General features: G+C 40.8%; 1 protein-coding gene across 3 annotated transcripts in view; it reads right to left on the bottom strand.

The window, feature by feature from the left end:
• Positions 1-11187: 11187 nt before the first annotated feature.
• LOC139557661 (bis(5'-adenosyl)-triphosphatase-like) overlaps positions 11188-21514 on the bottom strand; it is a 341590-nt gene continuing 331263 nt past the window's right edge. For all 3 annotated transcript variants that reach the window (XM_071372762.1, XM_071372748.1, XM_071372754.1), the window contains 2 exons: positions 11469-11578; positions 11188-11316 (listed from right to left, as the gene is read on the bottom strand). In XM_071372762.1, the coding sequence (XP_071228863.1) occupies positions 11477-11578 (102 nt within the window). In that variant the 3' untranslated portion in view covers positions 11188-11316; positions 11469-11476. The remainder of the gene's footprint in view (positions 11317-11468; positions 11579-21514) is intronic.

The following is a 21514-nucleotide window of genomic DNA, read 5'->3' as shown; positions in this document are numbered from 1 at the left end:
GGAAAACGTCCCTAGCGGGCGGAACAGATATGACAGCTTGTTACACAAAGGAAAGGGGGCTGGGTTTTAGTGAAAGAGCGGGAGACTGGAACAGAGGCGAAGCTGTGCTATCGTAAATACAGTATCTTATGCATTCTAAATTACCACCCATTTGGAAAAGGAAAATGCAATAAATATTTACTCTGAGCTGCGCTTCAGTAGGTTGGTGGTAGATGGAAGACCGTGTTGCCAAACCGAGTCCTCTGTCCTTTGAAGAATGTCTCTGGTGGTCACTGGATACGTTGTAGTAATGTCGTTGTGTAGTAGACGGGATACTCTGACTGTCCTTCCTAACCTGCGTTTGTAGCAGCTGTTGCTAACTCAACGGCTAGGAGGTATCACTTCTGTAGTGAATACGAGTTCAAAGTTCATACCATTCACAACCAAAGCTCATGCTGATGTTGGCTTGGTTCTGTAGTTATTACCTGAACCATTCTGACATGGGATCGTCACCCTCATATCCTCGGAACAGGAAGTTATATTTTTTATATAGTGGAGGGAGAGGGGTGTGTCTGAAAAGTTTGTAACCCATGTCTCTTCACAGGGGCGGGCCACTGGTAGAGCAGAGGCCCAAACTTATGAAAACCCAAATCTCTCATTTGGAAGCTAAAATTACATTTCATCTCTTCACAAATAATTTCATATTCAAACATTTGAATTAAACAACAATTCCATGTGAATCCGATACCTCTGATGTTTAGACTTTCCACAGTAGAGTTTATGGCATCCTATCATTGATGAGAATGTCTCAGATGACAACCGAACTGACATAATATACCTTAAGTACCAACGCATATGTTCAGTTGGTCGGATTACCAGAATATAGTTAATTTCCCCCCCAACTTCTGATGTTCCCAGAATCTCTATGTTAACCAAGGGGTTTTCTCATGTCACATCAGTATAGTAGGGAGAGGGAAAAAGGGGGAAAGAGGTATTTATGACTGTCATAAACCTACCCCCAGGCCAACGTCATGACACTTCTTTCTGGAAAGGTGGATTTTTTTAGATGGGGGGCAATCAGCACAGCTGCGGGCAGAGGGTGGTCTATAGCAAACAGCAACGGCGAGAGACTTCTTTCTGGAAAGGTGGATTTAAAAAAAAAGTAGAAGCTTGAATTGTTTGGGTACAGACCTGGATAGTAAGACAGAACTCTGCAGGCTATCTCTGCAGTAGATTGCAACACCGCCCCCTTTGGCAGTTCTATCTTGTTGGAAAATGTTATAGTTAGGGATGTAAATTTCAGGGTTTTTGGTGGTCTTCCTAAGCCAGGATTCAGACACGGCTAGGACATCTGGGTTGGCAGAGTGTGCTAAAGCAGTGAATAAAACAAACTTAGGGAGGAGGCTTCTAATGTTAACAGACATGAAACCAAGGCTTTTACGGTTACAGAAGTCAACAAATGAGAGCACCTGGGGAGTAGGAGTGGAGCTAGGCACTGCAGGGCCTGGATTAACCTCTACATCACCAGAGGAACAGAGGAGGAGTAGGATAAGGGTACGGCTAAAGGCTATCAGAACTGGTCGTCTAGTGCATTCAGAGCAGAGAGTAAAAGGAGCAGGTTTCTGGGCGCGAGAGAATAGATTCAAGGCATAATGTACAGACAGAGGTATGGTAAGATTTGAGTACATTGGAGGCAAACCTATTCATTGAGTAATGATGAGAGAGATATTGTCTCTAGAGACATTTAAACCAGGTGATGTCACCGCATATGTGGGACGTGCTTGCTAAGTAAGTGAAACTGAAAATGACAATCTCTCTCTATTTCTCTCTTGCTTCTTATTCATTTTGGAAGAAATTAATTTGTTCAAAACTGTTCAACTATTGTCTTTATCTCTCTTTGCGTCAACTACTCACCACAAATGTTTTTTATTTAATGCTTTTTTTTACCCCTTTTCTCTCCCAATTTTGTGGTATCCAATTGGTAGTTACAGTCTTGTCTCATCGCTGCAACTCCCACACAGACTCGGGAGAAGCGAAGGTCGAGAGCCATGCATCCTCCGAAACACAACCAAACCAAGCCGCACTGCTTCTTGACACAATACCCGCTTAACCCGGAAGCCAGCCACACCAATGTGTCGGAGGAAACACCGTACACCTGGCGACCATGCATGCCCCACAAGGACATCCCTGCTGGCCAAACCCTCCCCTAACCCGGACGACGCTGGGCCAATTGTGCGCCGCCCCATGGGTCTCCCAGTCGCAGCCGACTGCGACAGAGCCTGGACTCGAACCAGTATCTCTAGCGGCACAGCTAGCAACTGCGATGCAGTGCCTTAGACCACTGCGCCACTCGGGAGGCCCTCACCACATTTTATACACTGCAGTGCTAGCTAGCTGTAGTTTATGCTTTCAGTACTAGATTCATTCTCTGATCCTTTGATTGGGTGGACAACATGTCAGTTCATGCTGCAAGAGCTCTGATAGGCTGGAGTATGTCCTCTGGATGTTATCATAATTACTGTGGAAGTCTGTGGAAGGGGGTAAGAATCATGAGCCTCCTAGGTTTTGCATTGAAGTCAATGCACCCAGAGGAGGACAGAAGCTAGCTGTACTCCGGCTACACCATGATGCTACCCTACAGAGTGCTGTTAAGGCTACTGTAAACCTTCATTACAAAATAGTGTGTTTTAATCAGTTATTTAGTGACATGATTATATTTAGTATAGTTTTATATAAAAAGGATAACTTTTTTAATGTTTAACAATTTAAATCTTTATGAAATTCACTGAGGAGGATGGTCCTCCCCTTCCTCCTCTGAGGAGCCTCTACTGTGTTGTAGGTTATTGTCCTGCTGAAAGGTGAGTTCCTCTCCCAGTCTCTGGTTGAAAGCAGTCTGAAGCATGTTTTCCTCTAGGTTTCATGTTATCCTTCAAAAACTCCCCAGTATTTGCAGATGTAAAGCATACCAATACATTGATGAAGCAACCACCATGCTTGAAAATAAATTACTCAGCAATTACTCAGTGATGTGTTGGATTGGCCCCAAACATAATACTTTAGTGCCTTGTTGCATACAATAAGCATGTTTTGGGATATTTGTATTCTGTATATTTGTATTCTTCTTTTCAATCATTTATGTCATTATTGTGGAGTCACTACTCAGTTTTCTCCCATCACAGCCATTGAACTCAGTAGCTGTTCACCAATGGTCTCATGGTACCATCCCTGAGCACTTTTATTCCAGTCCTGCAGCTCAGTTCAAGACGACTGCATCTTTGATGTGTCTCGGTGGATTAATACATAATTAGTACATAATCCACAGCATAATTATTAACTTGACCATGCTTAAAGAAATATTCAATGTCTGATTTGTTATTGTTACCCCTCAACCAATCACTAACCTTCTTCATTGAACTTTCAAAAAGCTCCCTGGTCTTTGCAGTTGAATCTGTGCTTGAAATTCAATAGTTGACTAAGGGACCTTACAGATGTTGTATGTAGGGTTAGTCATTCAAAAATCATCAACCCCTATTATTTCACTCAGAGTGAGTCCATATAACTTATTATGTGATTTGTTAAGGCTTGCCTAAACACAGGGCCGAAATAATTATGCAACAACTATATTTTAATTATTAAGTTTATATTAATCAAAAAAATATGTATAATTTTTCTTCCACTTTGACATTACAGAGTATTTTGTGTAGCTTGTTGACAAAAATTACAATTACATACATTTTAATCCCACTTCTTAACACAATAAAATGTAAAGAAATCCATGGGGTCTAAATACTTTTGTGAGGCACTATAGCTACTGTAGGCTACTGTACCACACAGCTTTGACCATCACAGGGCCTTTCATTTGTTATTGAGTACTGCAAGTACTGATGTGGTATTACATCCAGATTAAACTGGTTTTTCACATTCAAGCATCCTACTATTTATTGCAGTCCCGTTTTACATGGTATGGGTTATGGGTTGAGTTAGCTACATTTCTATGAAATAATGTCTTTTCACAAATATAAGGGAGTTATATTTTCAGAGGCCTTGGATATGGCAAAAGAAAATGCTGATTAGAGAAGTGAACAAAGTTGCTCTCATTTATTCTAAGATGAGCTAATTATGTTAGAGTCTGCTGTCTTGCTGTGTGTTTGGGGAGTAAAATGTTGCTGTACTTTTTCTCTTTCTCTCACTCTGGGGAGAACAGTTTGAGAGCCATCTTAGCGAAGCGGTCTGTTAGTTTGTCATTAATCGCGCAGCGTGTAACCCAGAGGGCAGGGGGTTGGCATGTTATTGGCACCACACCCCATGGGTACCACAGTCAGGGGAAACTTCTGCCCTTGGTTGTGGTGGCAAAGGCCATCTCCGTGACGGCTTACATACTCACTTCATTTTCTTAGCCACAGGCAAACAGCATGCTAGGGCCCCCTTGGACTTTCCCCAATCTCCTGTAACATAATGTATTTTTTTATTAATTTAAGCAGCTTTGAAGATGTATTTGGGAATTCACCTATTTTTTCTCTCTCTCACAACCAGCTATGTTTCAGAAACCAAAACCAGACAGAGAAAAGTGCATTTGTATTATTTTAATATACAGTACAAGTCAAAAGTTTGTATACACCTACTCATTCCAGGGTTTTTCTTTATTTTTTTTTACTATTTTCTACATTGTAGAATAAAAGTGAAGACATCAAAATTATGAAATAACACATATGGAATAATGTAGTAACAAAAAAATTGATTCTTATATTCTTCAAAGTAGCCATCCGTTGCCTTGATGACAGCTTTGCACACTCTTGGGATTCTCTCAACCAGCTTCACCTGGAATGCTTTTCCAACAGTCTTGAAGGAGTTCCCACATATGCTGAACACTTGTTGGTTGCTTAGTCCCACTAAGCGCAAACCGGATGGAATGGCATATTTCTGCAGAATGCTGTGGTAGCCGTGCTGGTTAAGTGTGCCTTGAATTCTAAATAAATCCAAACATTGTCACCAGCAAAGTACCCCCACACCATCACACCTCCTCCTTCATGTTTCACGGTGGGAACCACACATGCGGAGATCATCCGTTCACCTACTCTGCATCTCACAAAGACATGGCGGTTGGAACCTAAAATCTCTCATTTGAAATCAGGCCCAGAGGACAGATGTCCACCGGTCTAATGTCCATTCTTTGTTTTTCTTGGCCAAAGCAAGTCTCTTCTTCTTATTGGTGTCCTTTAGTAGTGGTTTCTTTGCAGCAATTCAACCATGAAGTGTCACGCCCTGATCTGTTTCACCTGTCCCTGTGATTGTCTCCACTCCCCCAGGTGTCGCTGATTTCCCAAGTGTATTTATCCCTGTGTTTTCTGTCTCTCTGTGCCAGTTCTTCTTATCTGTTTTTCCAAGTCAACCAGTGTTTTTCCCATTCTCCTGCTTTTTGCTATTCTCCTGCTTTTTGCTATTCTCCTTTTTCCAGTCCTCCCGGTTTTGACCCTTGCCTGTTTCTGGACTCTGTACCCGCCTGCCTGACCATTCTGCCTGCCTTGACCATTCTGCCTGCCTTGACCATTCTGCCTGCCTTGACCACGAGCCTGTCTGCCACTCTGATCCTCCTGGACTCTGATCTGGTTTTGACCTTCTGCATGTCCACAACCATTCTCTTGCCTGCTCCTTTTAGATTAATAAACATTGTAAGACATGCAGGTAATAGCCGATTTCTGAAGCTGGTAACGCCATAGCATGTACGTGGGGCAACAAGATCTCACGGTTTGACCAATTCTGACCTTTAGCCACGTCTTTTCAAAAATCTAATTTAGAAGTAACCCCAAATTTGTACTTGTTTTTGACACCTTGGTTTGCTCCTCCCCTCCTGCTCGTCATTCTCCTTCATTCATTCCGAATGCTTAGGTTAAGGGTTAAGGTTTGGGATAGGGTTAAAACAAAAACAACTACACCTAAGTTTAGGCATTCATTCTAAATGGTTATGGTAAGGGTTAAGGTTTGGGATAGGGTTAAAACAAAAAATTGTTAAAACAAGTGTCTACCACTGAGATTGAACATGCGACCCTCGGAAGGTTAATGCTGAGCAGGAGGAGCAACCCGGCGACCCTCGGAAGGATGATGCTGAGCAGGAGGAGCAACCCCGCGACCCTCGGCAGGTTAATGCTGAACAGGAGGAGCAACCCGGCGACCCTCGGAAGGTTAATGCTGAGCAGGAGGAGCAACCCCGCGACTCTCGGAAGGTTAATGCTGAGCAGGAGGAGCAACCCCGCGACCCTCGGAAGGTTAATGCTGAACAGGAGGAGCAACCCCGCGACCCTCGGAAGGTTAATGCTGAGCAGGAGGAGCAACCCCGCGACCCTCGGAAGGTTAATGCTGAGCAGGAGGAGCAACCCCGCGACCCTCGGAAGGTTAATGCTGAGCAGGAGGAGCAACCCCGCGACCCTCGGAAGGTTAATGCTGAGCAGGAGGAGCAACCCCGCGACCCTCGGAAGGTTAATGCTGAGCAGGAGGAGCAACCCCGCGACCCTCGGAAGGATGATGCTGAGCAGGAGGAGCAACCCCGCGACCCTCGGAAGGTTAATGCTGAGCAGGAGGAGCAACCCCGCGACCCTCGGAAGGATGATGCTGAGCAGGAGGAGCAACCCAGGGTGTCAAAATTTTACATTTGGAGAAACTTCGAAATTTGCCGTTTGGAGAAACATGGATAAACATCAGAATCTGAAGTCAAATTAGTAAAACCGTGAGATGTTGTTGGCCCACTTACATTTTCTGGCATTCAAAAGCAGCTTTAACAGAGAACTGTCAATGAATAATCATATCAATGGTTGGAATCAGTGAATGAATGGCTGTAGCAACGGTCTGACAAGCACAACTGGCGCAGCATAACAATTGAGGCCTAATTAGACAAAATAAGTGTTTAAGTTGTATCTCGTTTGAACAACTTAGTAAAAAAAAGAGATACTAAATCATTCACACAAGATACTAAGTTAATCAAATGAGATACTAAGTAATTCGGACAACAGTATAAGTAATTTTTTGTATTTGGGGGGGGGGGGGGTGGGTAGCTAACAGAAAAAGGGAGGGCACAAATGTCACAAAAATAATAATGTTTACAATCAGCGGGGATAGAGAATCAAACCAAAACACTCCCCAAATCAATTCAAATGTACCGGTTGGACCGGTTCTGACTGATATTTTGGTGTACAGAGCACTCTGTGAACGTCGCAGGGTCCAGTGCTTCCACTACCACTCTGTCAGCGGAGCTGACTTGAAGTGTCAGGTTTCACACCCAACATTTTCATAGGGAGTGATGTGTCACATTTTCTGGCCTATCCAGACAAATAATCGATTTTCCTCTGCCTCTGAGCAACGGAGCCAAGCCTGGGAGACTGCATATTAAAGGGGACAGTCTCGTGAATCCAGCAATCATATTATTCACATCATATTCTCAGCTGGATTTAGAGCTGAAAAATCGGAAAAAATACTAAATAATTGTGTATAATAGAAACACAACCACTTTCTCTTGGTACCGAGGGAGAAAATGAATTTGTGCACAAAGCTGAAGTTGTAACGAGTCTGCAGATATCCGAATAGTGTCTCTACACTACTTAGAGGACGCTTGGCAGAAAATGATCTGTCGTCAGTTATATGAAATGCGGCCAAATTTGTACTGTCACTAAATATTATATTTATTTTACAGTTATAAGAAATGAGATATCTTATAGTAAGTCATTACAGCACCAAACACCACAAAAAGGTTCATTACTGCTCAAAAACATTGCTCCTAAAGCCATTCCATTCACTAAGGACTACCTATTCAAGAACCTGGATACAATTTGAGAGAAGAGTAGAAAAATAGATAGGGAAAAACTGAAGGCCATTTTTGATAGCCCCAACTGCACGCAGACCTGTCACAATATATACTACCTCTGATCAGGATGTATTTCTCTTTGCTGTTTTTCTGTTCACTGGTAGAAACTGACAAGTCTGTAGAAATGACTACTGGTTAATAATATTGTTCCTATTGTTATCAGCATAAGTAATATTAGGAAGGTAAACATGTAATGTGGTTAACACTGCTAGCAAAAATTCATATAGAAGACATTAGCACAAATGTGAGAGTATTTCTTGGAGACCTAAATCTCATCCATGCACTCATACCCACAGGAGTAGTAGAAACCCCTGTGCAGTATGGGCTGTACACAGTGGAGGCTGCTGAGGGTAAGACGGCTCATAATAATGTCTGGAACGGAGCAAATGGAATGGCATCAAGCCATGTGTTTGATGTATTTGATACCATTCCACTCATTCCGCACCACCGATTACCATGAACCCGTCCTCCTCAATTAAAGTGCCACCAACCTCCTGTGGCTGTACATTACATAAAAAAACATTGCCATGGCATATACAGTGCATTCGGAAAGTAGTCAGACCCCTTGACTTTTTCCACATTTTGCTACGTTACAGGCTCATTCTAAAATTTATTAAATCGTTTTTTCCCCTCATCAATCTACACACAATACCCCATAATGGCAAATCAAAAACAGCTTTTTATACATTTTTACAAATTTATAACAAAGAAAAAACTTTACGAATGCACTGTATAACCAGTCTTAAAAGAGGTTAGCCACATTTTGCTATTCGATTCTCGTTCACATAATGAGAGGCACCATTACTTAGGTCAGTACACGGTTTCTTCAAACGCACCAATAATGGAAGACACATCCATTTAGTTGAACCAGAGGATGTGTTTCTATTACTGGTAAATAATGATGGTTATAAATAATAAATAATGATGGTTATGTGTGGGGTCTGTGTGGGGTCTCCAACCACATTTCATAGTAATGCTGAACTCGCTTGCTGACATGAGCAGATGCATATCTGATGGTCCAGGGATATTATCATTTGAAAAGAAGCTATATATTGTTACATTCAATGATGGTGGAAAGAGGAAAATGAGTGTTTCCCATAAGTGAGGTGTCTCCTCTAGTGAATACATGGGTGGCCAAAACACACAATACACAACTAGGTTTAATGTCCATGGATCTTTCGCTCTGTTGGGACAGAATATGCTAGTTCCTTGGATGCTTTTACATTTAGTTTTTCATGTCAATGTTCATGGTTTAAATAAATATTATAAGAGCATTTGGGTTGTGTAAATCATTGTAATGAAACATCTAATCTATGAAGTTCAGTTAAACAGTTTTTCTCTTGAAATACAAGCAAAACATTAGTCAGAGAAGTTCCCAAAAGCTAATCTCACAGTGTTGTGTACTTTTGTGTACCAAAGTAAAGTGATTCATGGTACCATTGCAGCGGTAGCCTGGTATTCCTATAAAAGATGTTGGGAGTTATTAGGCCCTATAACCATGTCAGAGAGGTAATTAAACCATACCTCAGTAAATAGGAACACTTCGAGTCATCCATCTAATAGATTTGGGATGTGCCTTCTAAATGGAATTCCATTCCACAGCATGTGACATTTATTTCAACGTTATTCTCTGGTAGCTAATTATATTCAATATGCTTTAACGATATCCAATTCTATGTTCCTACTTATTATTTCATATTACGATCAACCACAAACCTGTGAAATGGAAGGGATATTAAAAGGGGCATTTGGATCGAGGTAACAGTGTTGGTCCTGAAGCCAAGGCCAAATATGAACTGTATATTCCTTTATGTGAGGCTATGTTTCCCTCACTGTGTGGGAAAGTGTAATCTTACTGGACCCACGGTAGATGGATTTTCTCCCCCGACTCTTTGAATTATTGCCATTGAAGAATTCCTCATGCTTAATAATATTGTTTAAAATTCATGGGGCCTTTTACAGCTTGATTACCACTAGAAAGCGACTCACACATTGTATTTCAAGAACAGAATTGTATTTCTGCATCCAGCTGAGTAAATGGCAAGACTGGCATTTTATTCCAACATCGATACAAAAAAGAAAATCAATGTAGGCTTATGCTGTGCTATTCATCAGGCATAACCACAAGGAATCAATCCATTACTGTGGTCATTGTTTCAATCATAATGCCACTTTACTGAATGTTGATGTGGAGTTCAATTCACACCATTTATTATGGTCCATTTTTCAACCTTGTATCAAACAAAACCCATTCCCTGGACTCAACACTGTTAGAAAAATAGGTGCTATCTAGAACCTAAATGGGTTTTTGGCTGTCCCCATTGGAGAATCCTTTGAAGAACCCTTTTTTGTTTGAGGTAGAACAATTTGGGGTTCCATGTAAAACCCTTTCCACAGAGGGTTCTACATGCAACCCAAAATGGTTCTACCTGGAACCAAAAAAGGGTTATCCTATGGGGACAGCCGAAGAACCCTTTTGGAACCCTTTTTTCTAAGAGTGCATGCTTTTAAGCACTTTACAACTTTGAAGGAATTTGAAGGAAATGAAAGTGTATCAAAGCTTCAACTGAAAACTATGAAATTAGGCTTCAAAATGCTTCTCGTAATGTTTCAGGCCTTCATTATCTCACTGTAAATGATCTTTTTTTGGTCTCTTCTTGTCTTTCCTATATATATAACTCTTATTTTAACTGAATGTGATATCTTATGTTTTTCTTGTTATGTATTTGTACGTTTTATGTGGACCCCAGGATAGTGTAGCTACTGCATGTGCAGTAGCTAATGGGGATCCTAATAAACTAAACTAAACTGATTATTAGGAAAACAAACTTTTTTCCAAATCAGATACTTAAAGTTAATCACAAATATGAAGAAAAACCAGCAACAACAACATCTCTGCTTTCCACTACTATGACCTCCGGCAATGTGGAAGCAGATCTATTGCCTTCAGCTGACTCTTTGGCAGGCTTGTTGTCTCCTACGGCACACTAAATCTGATTTGACAATTTCACAGATCCCAGAGCAGCTGCTCCTCTTTATTAACCACATGTTACCTTCATTATCCACTCGTTTTTAGCTCCGCTTTGCATGGAGGTGCCCACATGCATGTTCATAGCTGTGACTGTGGGGTTTAGAGGGCCTTTAAATGTTGTTATGAGCACTGATTTGGTGGGATTCAGAACTGGTGCAAGGGAGAGCGATTGATGAATAATTCAACATGTACATGTTGTGACACTCATGGAATATAAAACAACAACAATAACTCTGGTACAAGTCTAACCCCAATAAATTCTAAGGAGAACAACAAAAACACCACAAAAAAACATCTGAGGTAATAATACAAGCCACACATTACATTTAAAGATGTATGAACTGTAATCAACCACATCAGTTCAGTTCAAAATACTTTTTCAACAACAGTGCCAACTGAAGAATAATCCACTTCACAATCACTTGAAACTTTGTAAGTTGTCGTTATAGAGATTCTGGATTGGAAAAAAGACAAAACACAATAAGTCATGAGTCACTAACATTCTTCTATTTCAACTAAAGCACTCAACAACAACTTTAACATCATGGGCAAAACATTTTTCAATGTAGCCTTCTTTATAGAGAAAGACCTAAAGTGGTTCTTTACCAGACAGTTTAGCTGAATTGTTTCCTGAGATCAGAAGCCTCTGCTGCCATCTCCCCCTCTGTTCTCCACCTGGAAGGGACGTCCTCACTCTCACGGTCATGCTTCTGGAGCTGCACATAAATACATCACATAGTGCTTTACGTTACTTTATTAAAAGTCTACTAAACAGAGGCTACTAGTTGATGAATAAACACATGTATACCCAGACTTACCCGCACGTATGCACACACATAGTCACCTGTTTACCTCAGTAACTGGAGGGAGAAATTGACTAAATTCCTTTGATGAGTATGCACCAGTGAATAAAAAACTGTTTCAATGTAGCAGAATAAACAAAGTTGTTGACCGGGTGTTAGCAGAAACATTAGCACCCAATAGTCTCTGTGCACTTGACTGTTCCACCAGATTATAGAATATAAAAGATGATGCTCAGTGGAACTGGGGCACTGGTGAAATTCCATGAAATGCATAAAACAAAAACAATGACAACCTCACCCCTCATTTAGTCTTTTCAGACACAATCAGAGTTGAGGTTTAAAATATAAACGTCTCGCCCTTCCAACAAGGCAAACAAGAGGAACACATGATGGTTAATTGAGAGTAGCCATGGAGGGGAAATTGTATGACTGTGACAGATTCTGACACCCGTGCCTGTTGTTGCTGTTTTTGTAACATTCATAGATTTAGAGGGAAACAATGTACTTCATCACACTAATGCCTCCCCCAGGACAGATGGGCTGACATTCTGAGGTTTGGGAGGTGTCTTCATTTTAACTGCCAGGGGGGGTTGTTTATAATGTAAAGCCACATGCAATACATACCCTCTCCCAACCATAAAAGCCACAACAGCACGGGGTGGTTTCCAACTGCTAAGGCTTCACATTGGGATCTGTCATATGTGGCTGTAGTTTAGATGATGTTAAGATGCAGGAAAGCCCTCAAGGCTAGTATTCAGTGTTCAGAATGAGATGTCTTTCAAGCCACACAAAATAAATAAACATAAACAGTGCAGAAAGCTTGCACTGGTTGGTGATATTGATTTGTATTTGAGTCATTTTCACAGCACATCTAACATGTTTGTGGCATGCTTGGTTAGTCTAGGTAAAAAACGATGCAATAAAAATACCCACCAGTTGAAGATAGCTACTGTAACAGCACGGCACAGAGAGGGATGTTTTATGTTCTCAGAGAGCTAGGCAGTAAAATGATTCAACATGTAATAGATTTCAATGTTTCCCCGCTTCCTCTCTAAACTGTCTAGAAGCTAAAACACCAGGGGGTCATTATTTCAATACATCTTCTCCTTCCAACACTGACAAGTGCTGTTCTGTTTTGTTGCATATTCTTTTTTGTTATATGCGCAAACAGAATATGACCCTGGCTTGAAAGCTTGTCGGATTGGGTCCTGTGGAAAGCAGGAGATGGCCAGTTGGAACATGAGGACATGGGGGTCATCTCTCTAGGGCCCTTGGGAGTCATGCTAGTCCCTCTTCTAGGCTAGGCTGGACCCTCTGCCTGTTCATGTAGGTTATCTGGGACCACACCAACACACTGCTCAAACCCCAGACAAGCCTTATCTCAGACCATCACACTGTATTAGGATCTAGTCCATTTACCTCACAGGACATGGTTACAGCAACTGGAGGATGACATTTTGTTGGAAAGGAGTTAAGGGGGGGAGTGGTGGGGTTGGATGGAGTCGGAGATTTTCAAGCTTCAAACGTTGAACTGAAATGGCTTTGTAGGCTCACGTAATCCCATAAGACGTTACAACGTATTTCAAGCGTGGAAAACTCACATCAACATCGTATTTCGCTGTAAGCAAAGGAATGGGGGAAGGAAAGATATGTCTTTCTGATGTTGAAGCTTTTCTTTTTCTGGTAGAAAATTCATTCACAGTAAGATGAATTGCACACAGTTTTAGTATGGCATTGTCAACTTATGAAAGATTTATAATGCATGCAGTAAGTCACATCATTTGTCCCAAATTGATTTTCATGGGGACATTATGTATTTATGGAGCTCAAATATATTGTTTCCTTGCAACACAAAATACCAGCTGACACCTCAGATTATGTCATTAGAGACACTAATATTGCAAATTAGCCCTGAGCTGGTGACCAGCCTCTAAACATTTACTTGGGCCTCAGACATCATATTATATCAAGGCAAAACACTAAAATAAGGCTAAATTGTTCTCCTTTTACTTAACAGTGTTGATTCATGGGGCGAACATATATTGAGTAAAAGCTGAATTGACAACAGCATGGAAAACTGGAGGATTGCAGAACAATTGCTAATAGCATGCAATGTAATCATGTAATATTAACAAAGACTTGTCTTTGACTTTATCTGAATAATCATCAGGCTCATCAAGACTTAATCAAGGATTTTTGTTCTCCATCTAAAAATCCCCCACACAAATGCTAGCGCAACAACTGTTATGTCATCGAACTTTGCAGTGCTAATTGAGTCTCTTTAAGAAAATACAAAGCACCGAAAAACAATAACTATTCCTTCAAGTAAGACATTTTTTTTGGCTGAAAATGCATGGAATAGGGTAGCCTTCTTACAGTATCTCTTCTTGGAATTGGTTTTTCCAGTATGTTGTAAACTGCAACATTCATACAATGTAAGTTCTTCATAGTTCATTATACTGTTGAAAACAAGTTCCTTCACTTGTACATTATAAGATCTCAGCATGTCCAAGATAACAGCAGCACAATTAGCAGCATGGTGTGTGTCTGTGTATATGTGTGTGTGTGTGTGTGTGTGTGTGTGTGTGTGTGTGTGTGTGTGTGTGTGTGTGTGTGTGTGTGTGTGTGTGTGTGTGTGTGTGTGTGTGTGTGTGTGTGTGTGTGTGTGTGTGTGTGTGTGTGTGTGTGTGTGTGTGTGTGTGTGTGCGTGCGTGCGTGCGTGTGCGTGTGCATGCATTTAGAGCAGGTGGGTTGGTCTTCCTGCTGTTTCTCTGAGAGAAGGGAAAGCCGATCCCCTTGTGTCCTCACTAGCAGCTGTGCGGATGTCCAAACACGCACTGGTGTGTGTGAGAGCGTGTGTGTGTGCCTCTCCATGAGGGTGTGTTAACCTCTTTAGTATAGCCCCACTTCTCAGTAGTGAGCCTCAGAATGTAGACGCAGAAACCCTGTTAATACTTTCAGTGACAAACGTGCCCATGAATATTAATGCTGGAGATGACTCGCAACATGGCCACAACCGTCTGTAGGTACAGTACAGTAGCTGGCTAGCTGTCTCCAGTGTGTCAAAGAGCTAATGCAGCAACTGTCTATTCACATTGGCGGGAGAAGCATGTGTGAATTATCCCTCCCATGGCGGCTTTTAATGTATCAATTTATGCCCTTATTAAAGACATAAATGTGGAGCCAAGGAACATAATGGTTTTGTTTGAGCTCCTTAACATTTAACACAGCACTCCAGTGAAAGGAGACACACCTCCGCTATCAGCATGGCTTTTCACTATGGGACTCTGACATACATGCCATGGCATTACAATGTCACAGTAGAGGCCATCTAATAATTACGTGTGAACAAAAAGGACTTCAGAGGATAAGCCTTTGCTCTCAGCACAAAGACATCCTCCTCATTAAATAATTTGTCACACCCAATTTACTCATAAATGGAAGTTTGTGGAATTCAAATCCCTCCAGGTGCATCAAGGCTTCTGAATAAATAAGGAAAACTGGGTTTTCTGAGTAACATACACTACCAGTCATAAGTTTTAGAACACCTACTCATTCAAGGGTTTTTCTTTATTTTTACTATTTTCTACATTGTAGAATAATAGTGAAGACATCAAAACTATGAAATAAAACATATGGAATCATGTGGTAACCAAAAAAGTGTTAAACAAAACAAATATATTTTATGTTTGAGATTCTTCAAAAAGCCATCCTTTGCCTTGATGAGAGATTTGCACACTCTTGGCATTCTCTCAACCAGCTTCATGAGGTAGTCACCTGGAATGCATTTCAATTAACAGGTGTGCCTTGTTAAAAGTTAATTTGTCAAATTTCTTTCCTTCTTAATGTAATTGAGCCAATCAGTTGTGTTGTGACAAGGTGGGGGGGTATACAGAAGATAGCCCTATTTGGTAAAAGACCATGTCCGTATTATGTCAAGAACAGCTCAAATAAGCAAAGAGAAATGACAGTCCATCATTATTTTAAGACATGAAGGTCAATCAATACGGAACATTTCAAGAACTTATAACGTTTCTTCAAGTTCAGTCGCAAAAATCATCAAGCGCTATGATGAAACTGGCTCTCATGAGGACCCCCACAGGAATCGAAGACCCAGAGTTACCTCTGCTGCAGATGATAAGTTCATTAGAGTTACCAGCCTCAGAAATGGCAGCCCAAATAAATGCTTCACAGAGTTCAAGTAACAGACACATCTCAACATCAACTGTTCAGAGGAAAATGTGTGAATCAGGCCATCATGATCAAATTTCTGCAAAGAAACCACTACTCAAGGACACCAATAAGAAGTGTTTCTTGCTTGGGCCAAGAAACACGAGCAATGGACATTAGATCGATATAAATTTGTCCTTTGGTCTGGAGTCCAAATGTTAAATTTTTGGTTCCAACCGCCGTGTCTTTGTGAGACGCGGTGTGGGTGAACGGATGATCTCTGCATGTGTATTTCCCTCTGTAAAGCATGGAGGCGGAGGTGTGATGGTGTGGGGGTGCATTGCTGGTGACAGTCTGTGATTTATTTAGAATTAAATGCACACTACCAGCATGGCTACCACAGCGATACGCCATCCCATCTGGTTACTACATAATGTGTTATTTCATATTTTTGATGTCCTCACTATTATTCTACAATGTAGAAAAAGTAAAATAAAGAAAAACCCTTGAATGAGTAGGTGTTCTAAAACTTTTGACCAGTAGTGTATGTCAAAACAGAAAAAATAAAAACATCTAATAAATCCGCCAACATATTTACACAAGATTCAGAACCCAGACCTCTTCATCCCCCATACAATTCAAAGATCTAGTTATGTTATGTTTATTGAGTTATTGATAATTCATGGTTCTAGTCTCAGCCTCCCATTGAACCTTGGAGACCATGATAGAAATGGTAGATGCAAGTGCATATCTTTTCATCTCCACTGGTAATTACCTTTGGCAATCAGCTTCTGCAAGACACATTTCCATTCATTGGTTTGTATTTTGAACAGGGTGAATGATGATTTCACATGAGATGACTACTGTAGCTCAACTCTTGTACCGTTCAATTTCACTCCTAACTCTCTCAGATTGATTCAATTATGTTGGGTTTTCAAGATATGTTTGAATTAGGGTTGCAAAACTACCGGTAATTTCCCAAAGTTACCGGAATCTTCAGTCATTTCAGTAATTAACTGAAAATCTATGGCAATCTATCATAACTTTGGTAATTTATACTTGAATAACTTGTATAAAATGTATTCATATATAGTATATATATTATTTTATATCTGTGTCCATATTGTCGAGTTTCTAGTAGATAGAACATATGGTTCAAGAGAAAAAAGCCTAATTAATGAAAAAAGCATCAACTCAACAATGGCATTATTTTCAATTAACTCTGCAATTCTTCCAACTATTGACTTTTCTTCACAACTGCCACCAGTTTGATGCCAAAACATTGACAAAAAATACATATTGACATAGTAAAAACATTTGAAGTGTGTAAAAAATATATAGAAAGGATATTTCATGCTGAAACCCTCATATTTAACACTAATGATATTCACTAAGTTGATGGTTTATATTTAGGATAATATTTTACAGCCTTGTCATTCCCAAAACGTTTTTTATCATTATTTCATATATTTTACATGTGATAAGGCCACACAGAGGGCAAGGAATAAATACAGACACCTGTGATAATCTGAATTACCCAAAAGAGCCACTAGATGTCTTGTGATAGATCCTTGAAAGATACCAAAATTATGGTAGTTTACTGACAAAATTCAAAAGTTTCAAGTAACTTTTGAAGTTACCCTCTCTTTGCGACCCTAGTTTGGATACATTGGTATGAAAAATCGGGCTATTGGCAGCTTATTTAAAACATTTGGCAATTATTGTGTTTTTGTTAAAATATTACACAGCATCCGTGCCATAGTTGATAGACAAATTGTTGTCAGTAAACAAACTGCCAAAATCCTAATTAAAATATACACTGTAGCCTGAACCATATTCTATTTGCTATCAAGACAGTTACATTAGGCGTGGCAGGATGTACGAAGCAATCAAACTACATTTTAAGTTAACATTAGACAATGAAGTTAAGAAGTAAAGTGTAACACTAGAGATTGCACTATGGCATCAGGCTAGCTAAACAGTAAAAGCTGGCTCACCCAAGTAAAGAAAATAATTTACAACTGTACCATAGTGTCTTATTACAAGTTACACAAGGACAAATTGTATGACAGCGACAAAAAGTAAGTACTAAATAGGATTCATGGATGATATAAAACAAAAGGAGAAATGTTAAATATGAATGATAATCTAGATTAGTGTCACACCCTGATCTGTTTTACCTGCCTGTGCTTGGCTTCCCCCCCCTCCAGGTGTCACCCATCTTCCCCATTATCCCCAGTGTATTTATACCTGTGTTCTCTCCTTGTCACACCACACTGGATTATTGACCTCTGCCTGCCCTGACCCTAAGACTGCCTGCAGTTCTGTGCCCTTTGGACTGGATTACCGACCTCTGCCTGCCCTTGACCTGTCGTTTTGCCTACCCCCTGTTCTAGTAATAAAGTTGTGTTACTTTGACACTGTCTGCATCTGGGTCTTCCCTAAAACGTGATAACTAGATATGGTTGCCAGGGGCAAGGATATTACACATTTTCTCCAAACCATAATATTTTAATTGCACTGTCCCCTTGAATGATGCAGGGTGGTGGCTACTTGTAGGAGTTAGTGTGGCAGCATGGGGGCAGCAGTGTTGGATAATAGTATGCTGAAGCCTCTTAGATCAGAAACAAATAGACTGTACAGTATATGCATTCCACAACTAACATCAGTTGTGTGCATATAACTTCCAAACTGTCCAACATATTTTAAAAGAATGTGTGATGATAGAAATTAATATGCAACCATCTCATATTAGTCAGTTGGTTTGAACGAGGTGTTTACAGCGCTTTACATACAATTTGCATCAAATATGAAGATTCTATTCCTTATGTATTTTTCCAAGTTTCACTGATTCTACCTTCTGTTTGGTTTGTCAGTCACATATTCTGGCCAACAGTAAAAACCCAGGAGACAGAGAGAGACAGAGAGAGAGGAGAATTTCACCACAGTAAGAACAGATTGCCCTAGCTTCTCTCCTCCTGTCTTTCCTCTGTGACTGAAGCCATCTTGATGGCATGTAAAAACATTTTAGCAGCTGGTGCGGTAATTACCCAACAAAAATAATATTCCCCAGATTTTTTTAAAATACCCTTTTTCTGACAGGCTGTCAAACACGCGCCTCTATTCTCAGACACACTGATTAAGCTCGAGAGGTTCTGTGATGTGGACCCGTCAGACGTTTCGAGAGAACACATGCAGAGATTCTATTGGCTTCCTTCTTGGCCACCTTCCCCGTACACTTGTGTTCCCCTGCTGAGACCGCCACAGGAGGGGCTCAGCACACGGCCTGTCGTCGAGAGAAGCCAGCTTTCATATGAGATCTCAGGTTCAGGCTGCAGACTGCACTCAAAGTACAGTAGAGTACAGTCACATGTTGCCAGAGAGAGGGCTCATCAGACACCCATGAGAGAGAGGGGCGTGTGAGAGGGGCGTGTGTGGGGCTAGGGAGGAGAAGACATGGCACAGCTAAGGATTACCCTGGTGAGATCTTCTAATTTGGTTGAGTCGCATAATCTCAACTAGAGTACATGCATGAAATGATTTATGAATCATAGAAGCATACAGCACAGTATAATGGATTATATGATTATGCCAAGAGTTGGCATTTGGACAATTATTATGGACAATATCTGTTTATCACAGCATGGTGGATAGCTGAAAGACGCTACACTGCCTTTTGAATGCACTTTATGTTTTGAGTCTTTCTGTGATAAAACTTCAGGGAAAAATATAAATCCATTCAAATGTCTTAACAATCTCAATGGGGAAATGTTGCCGATACAATGTTATTCTTCAATTCACTGTATAGTAGGCATATGTACTGTAATGGAGGTGAAGAGACCCTGATAGTATAGTTATGTATAGCTATGAGGCCATAAAAAGAGCCTATAGCTCTCTCAGAGCAATCAGGGATCCATCTCAAAGTCAAGCAGGTAATATCATATTGCACACAGAGAGCAGAATCAGACTTGATTAACCCCTGGTAACCCCATGTTATCTTGTGGGGACTCTGTGTCATAGCACATGCAGGGCAGGACCTCATAAGTCAGACAGGACATGCTTTCATTAAGCACTGACCTCAGGGTCAGCGGGGTTGCCGTGACCTCAGAGTGATCCATGGTTTTACCAGAGAGCAGACCGATAACGAGCCATCTGTAGAAACTGTATGTCAGGGATCATCATCTAGATTCAGCCAAGCCAATTTCTTCTTGAGCGGATGGTCGGGGGACCGGAACATCATTTGTATACTGCAAATTGCAAATTGACCACCAGAAGCCCAAACAGATATAATATTTGACTAAAAAATTAGACTGGGTGACTTAAAGAAATGACAACTGGGCTGTTCCTCAAACTGCTGAGTGACTTCTTCATCCTTCTCTCTTTCTATCCTTCATTGTCTTTACGAGAACATCATGTCTCTTATTGTGTCCTACCTGATTCCTTGATCATTTTGTTGGTAATGGTGAAATACCATTTCATGTACATGGCTTTGCACCTCGAACCACAACAACCTCTCAACAGTCATGTCAGCATACAAGACTACCTTATCATGAGAGACATGCCCAGCATCATGTAATTACTTTTTGCTTGATTGAAAGTCGCTATTTTTCTTGTTGTTCAATTTATTTCCATAACCGCAGGGTAGACCTGGTGTATTTCATAGTTTGATGACATTTTCCAAGACGGCATATTTCCAAGATAATAAAAAGTTACTGTTTTAAGTACTGATGTGATTAACTTACACATTCACCCAGAGTTGTGACGTTTTAAAACAGAACACATGTTCAGTTTGACTAGAACAGGGGTTCCAAAACTTTTTGGGCCCCATGTCCCCATTTTGATATCTAAAAATTCTCGTGACCCCAACCATGTGAAAAAATATGTAATTAACAGTCAATGTTGACTTTTTATTTGGTGCTATGGCAGTCAATTGAAAAACATTAAAACTGTATTTCTGGTTGTCTTCTCAACTCACCATCACATACTTTTAATGTGGGGCTATGACAGTCAATTGCAAATTACTCTGACATAATGTCTCTCATCTCGCCACCTCTAATGAGATAGGTGTGCTTGATGCATGTTGCGTCGGAGCTTCTCAAAGTCAGGGGGCGTGTTCGAAGGTGCGCACCTCATCTCTGCTGTCACATCCAACCTGGATCGATATTTGGTTTTAAATGCAGACGAGAGAACTGAATCCAGCTTCACACAGATATGAGCTGGCGAAGGGTACCATGAGTTGTAATGCTCAGAGGGAGACGGCAAGTTTTTTCCCTTTGAATCAAGAACCAAAACTCCTCCTTAGTGACCCTTGAATGCGTTGTCTGCAGCATTCGGTCACATGACAACTCGATCAGCTGTTCGATTTCACTTACCGGCATGTCAACTGTGCCAGGATCACAGTCAAACGGATTCGGAAGTAGGTCCCAAAGTGCTCTTCTAAGCGTTGAAGGTGAGCAGTCATCCCTCGTGTAGGACACTTACTGACGCTGTTTTCTGTTAGAAACATGCACAGCCGAGGGAAGGGGGCATGGATCTCTTTTAAAAGACTCTCCAATAAGAATTCTCTCCTCTGAATCCACTGATTCGGTCACTCATCTGTAGAATGTTTTTGTATTTCCCCTGCATGCTTGCGTTCAGTTCGTTCAGTTTCCCAAATATGTCTGTTACATAGAGACCAAT

Source organism: Salvelinus alpinus, chromosome 2 (assembly GCF_045679555.1).
Source record: "Salvelinus alpinus chromosome 2, SLU_Salpinus.1, whole genome shotgun sequence".
Taxonomy (NCBI): Eukaryota; Metazoa; Chordata; class Actinopteri; order Salmoniformes; family Salmonidae; genus Salvelinus; species Salvelinus alpinus.
Note: the sequence above shows the minus strand (reverse complement) of the source record. Positions and strands in the feature narration are given on the sequence as shown.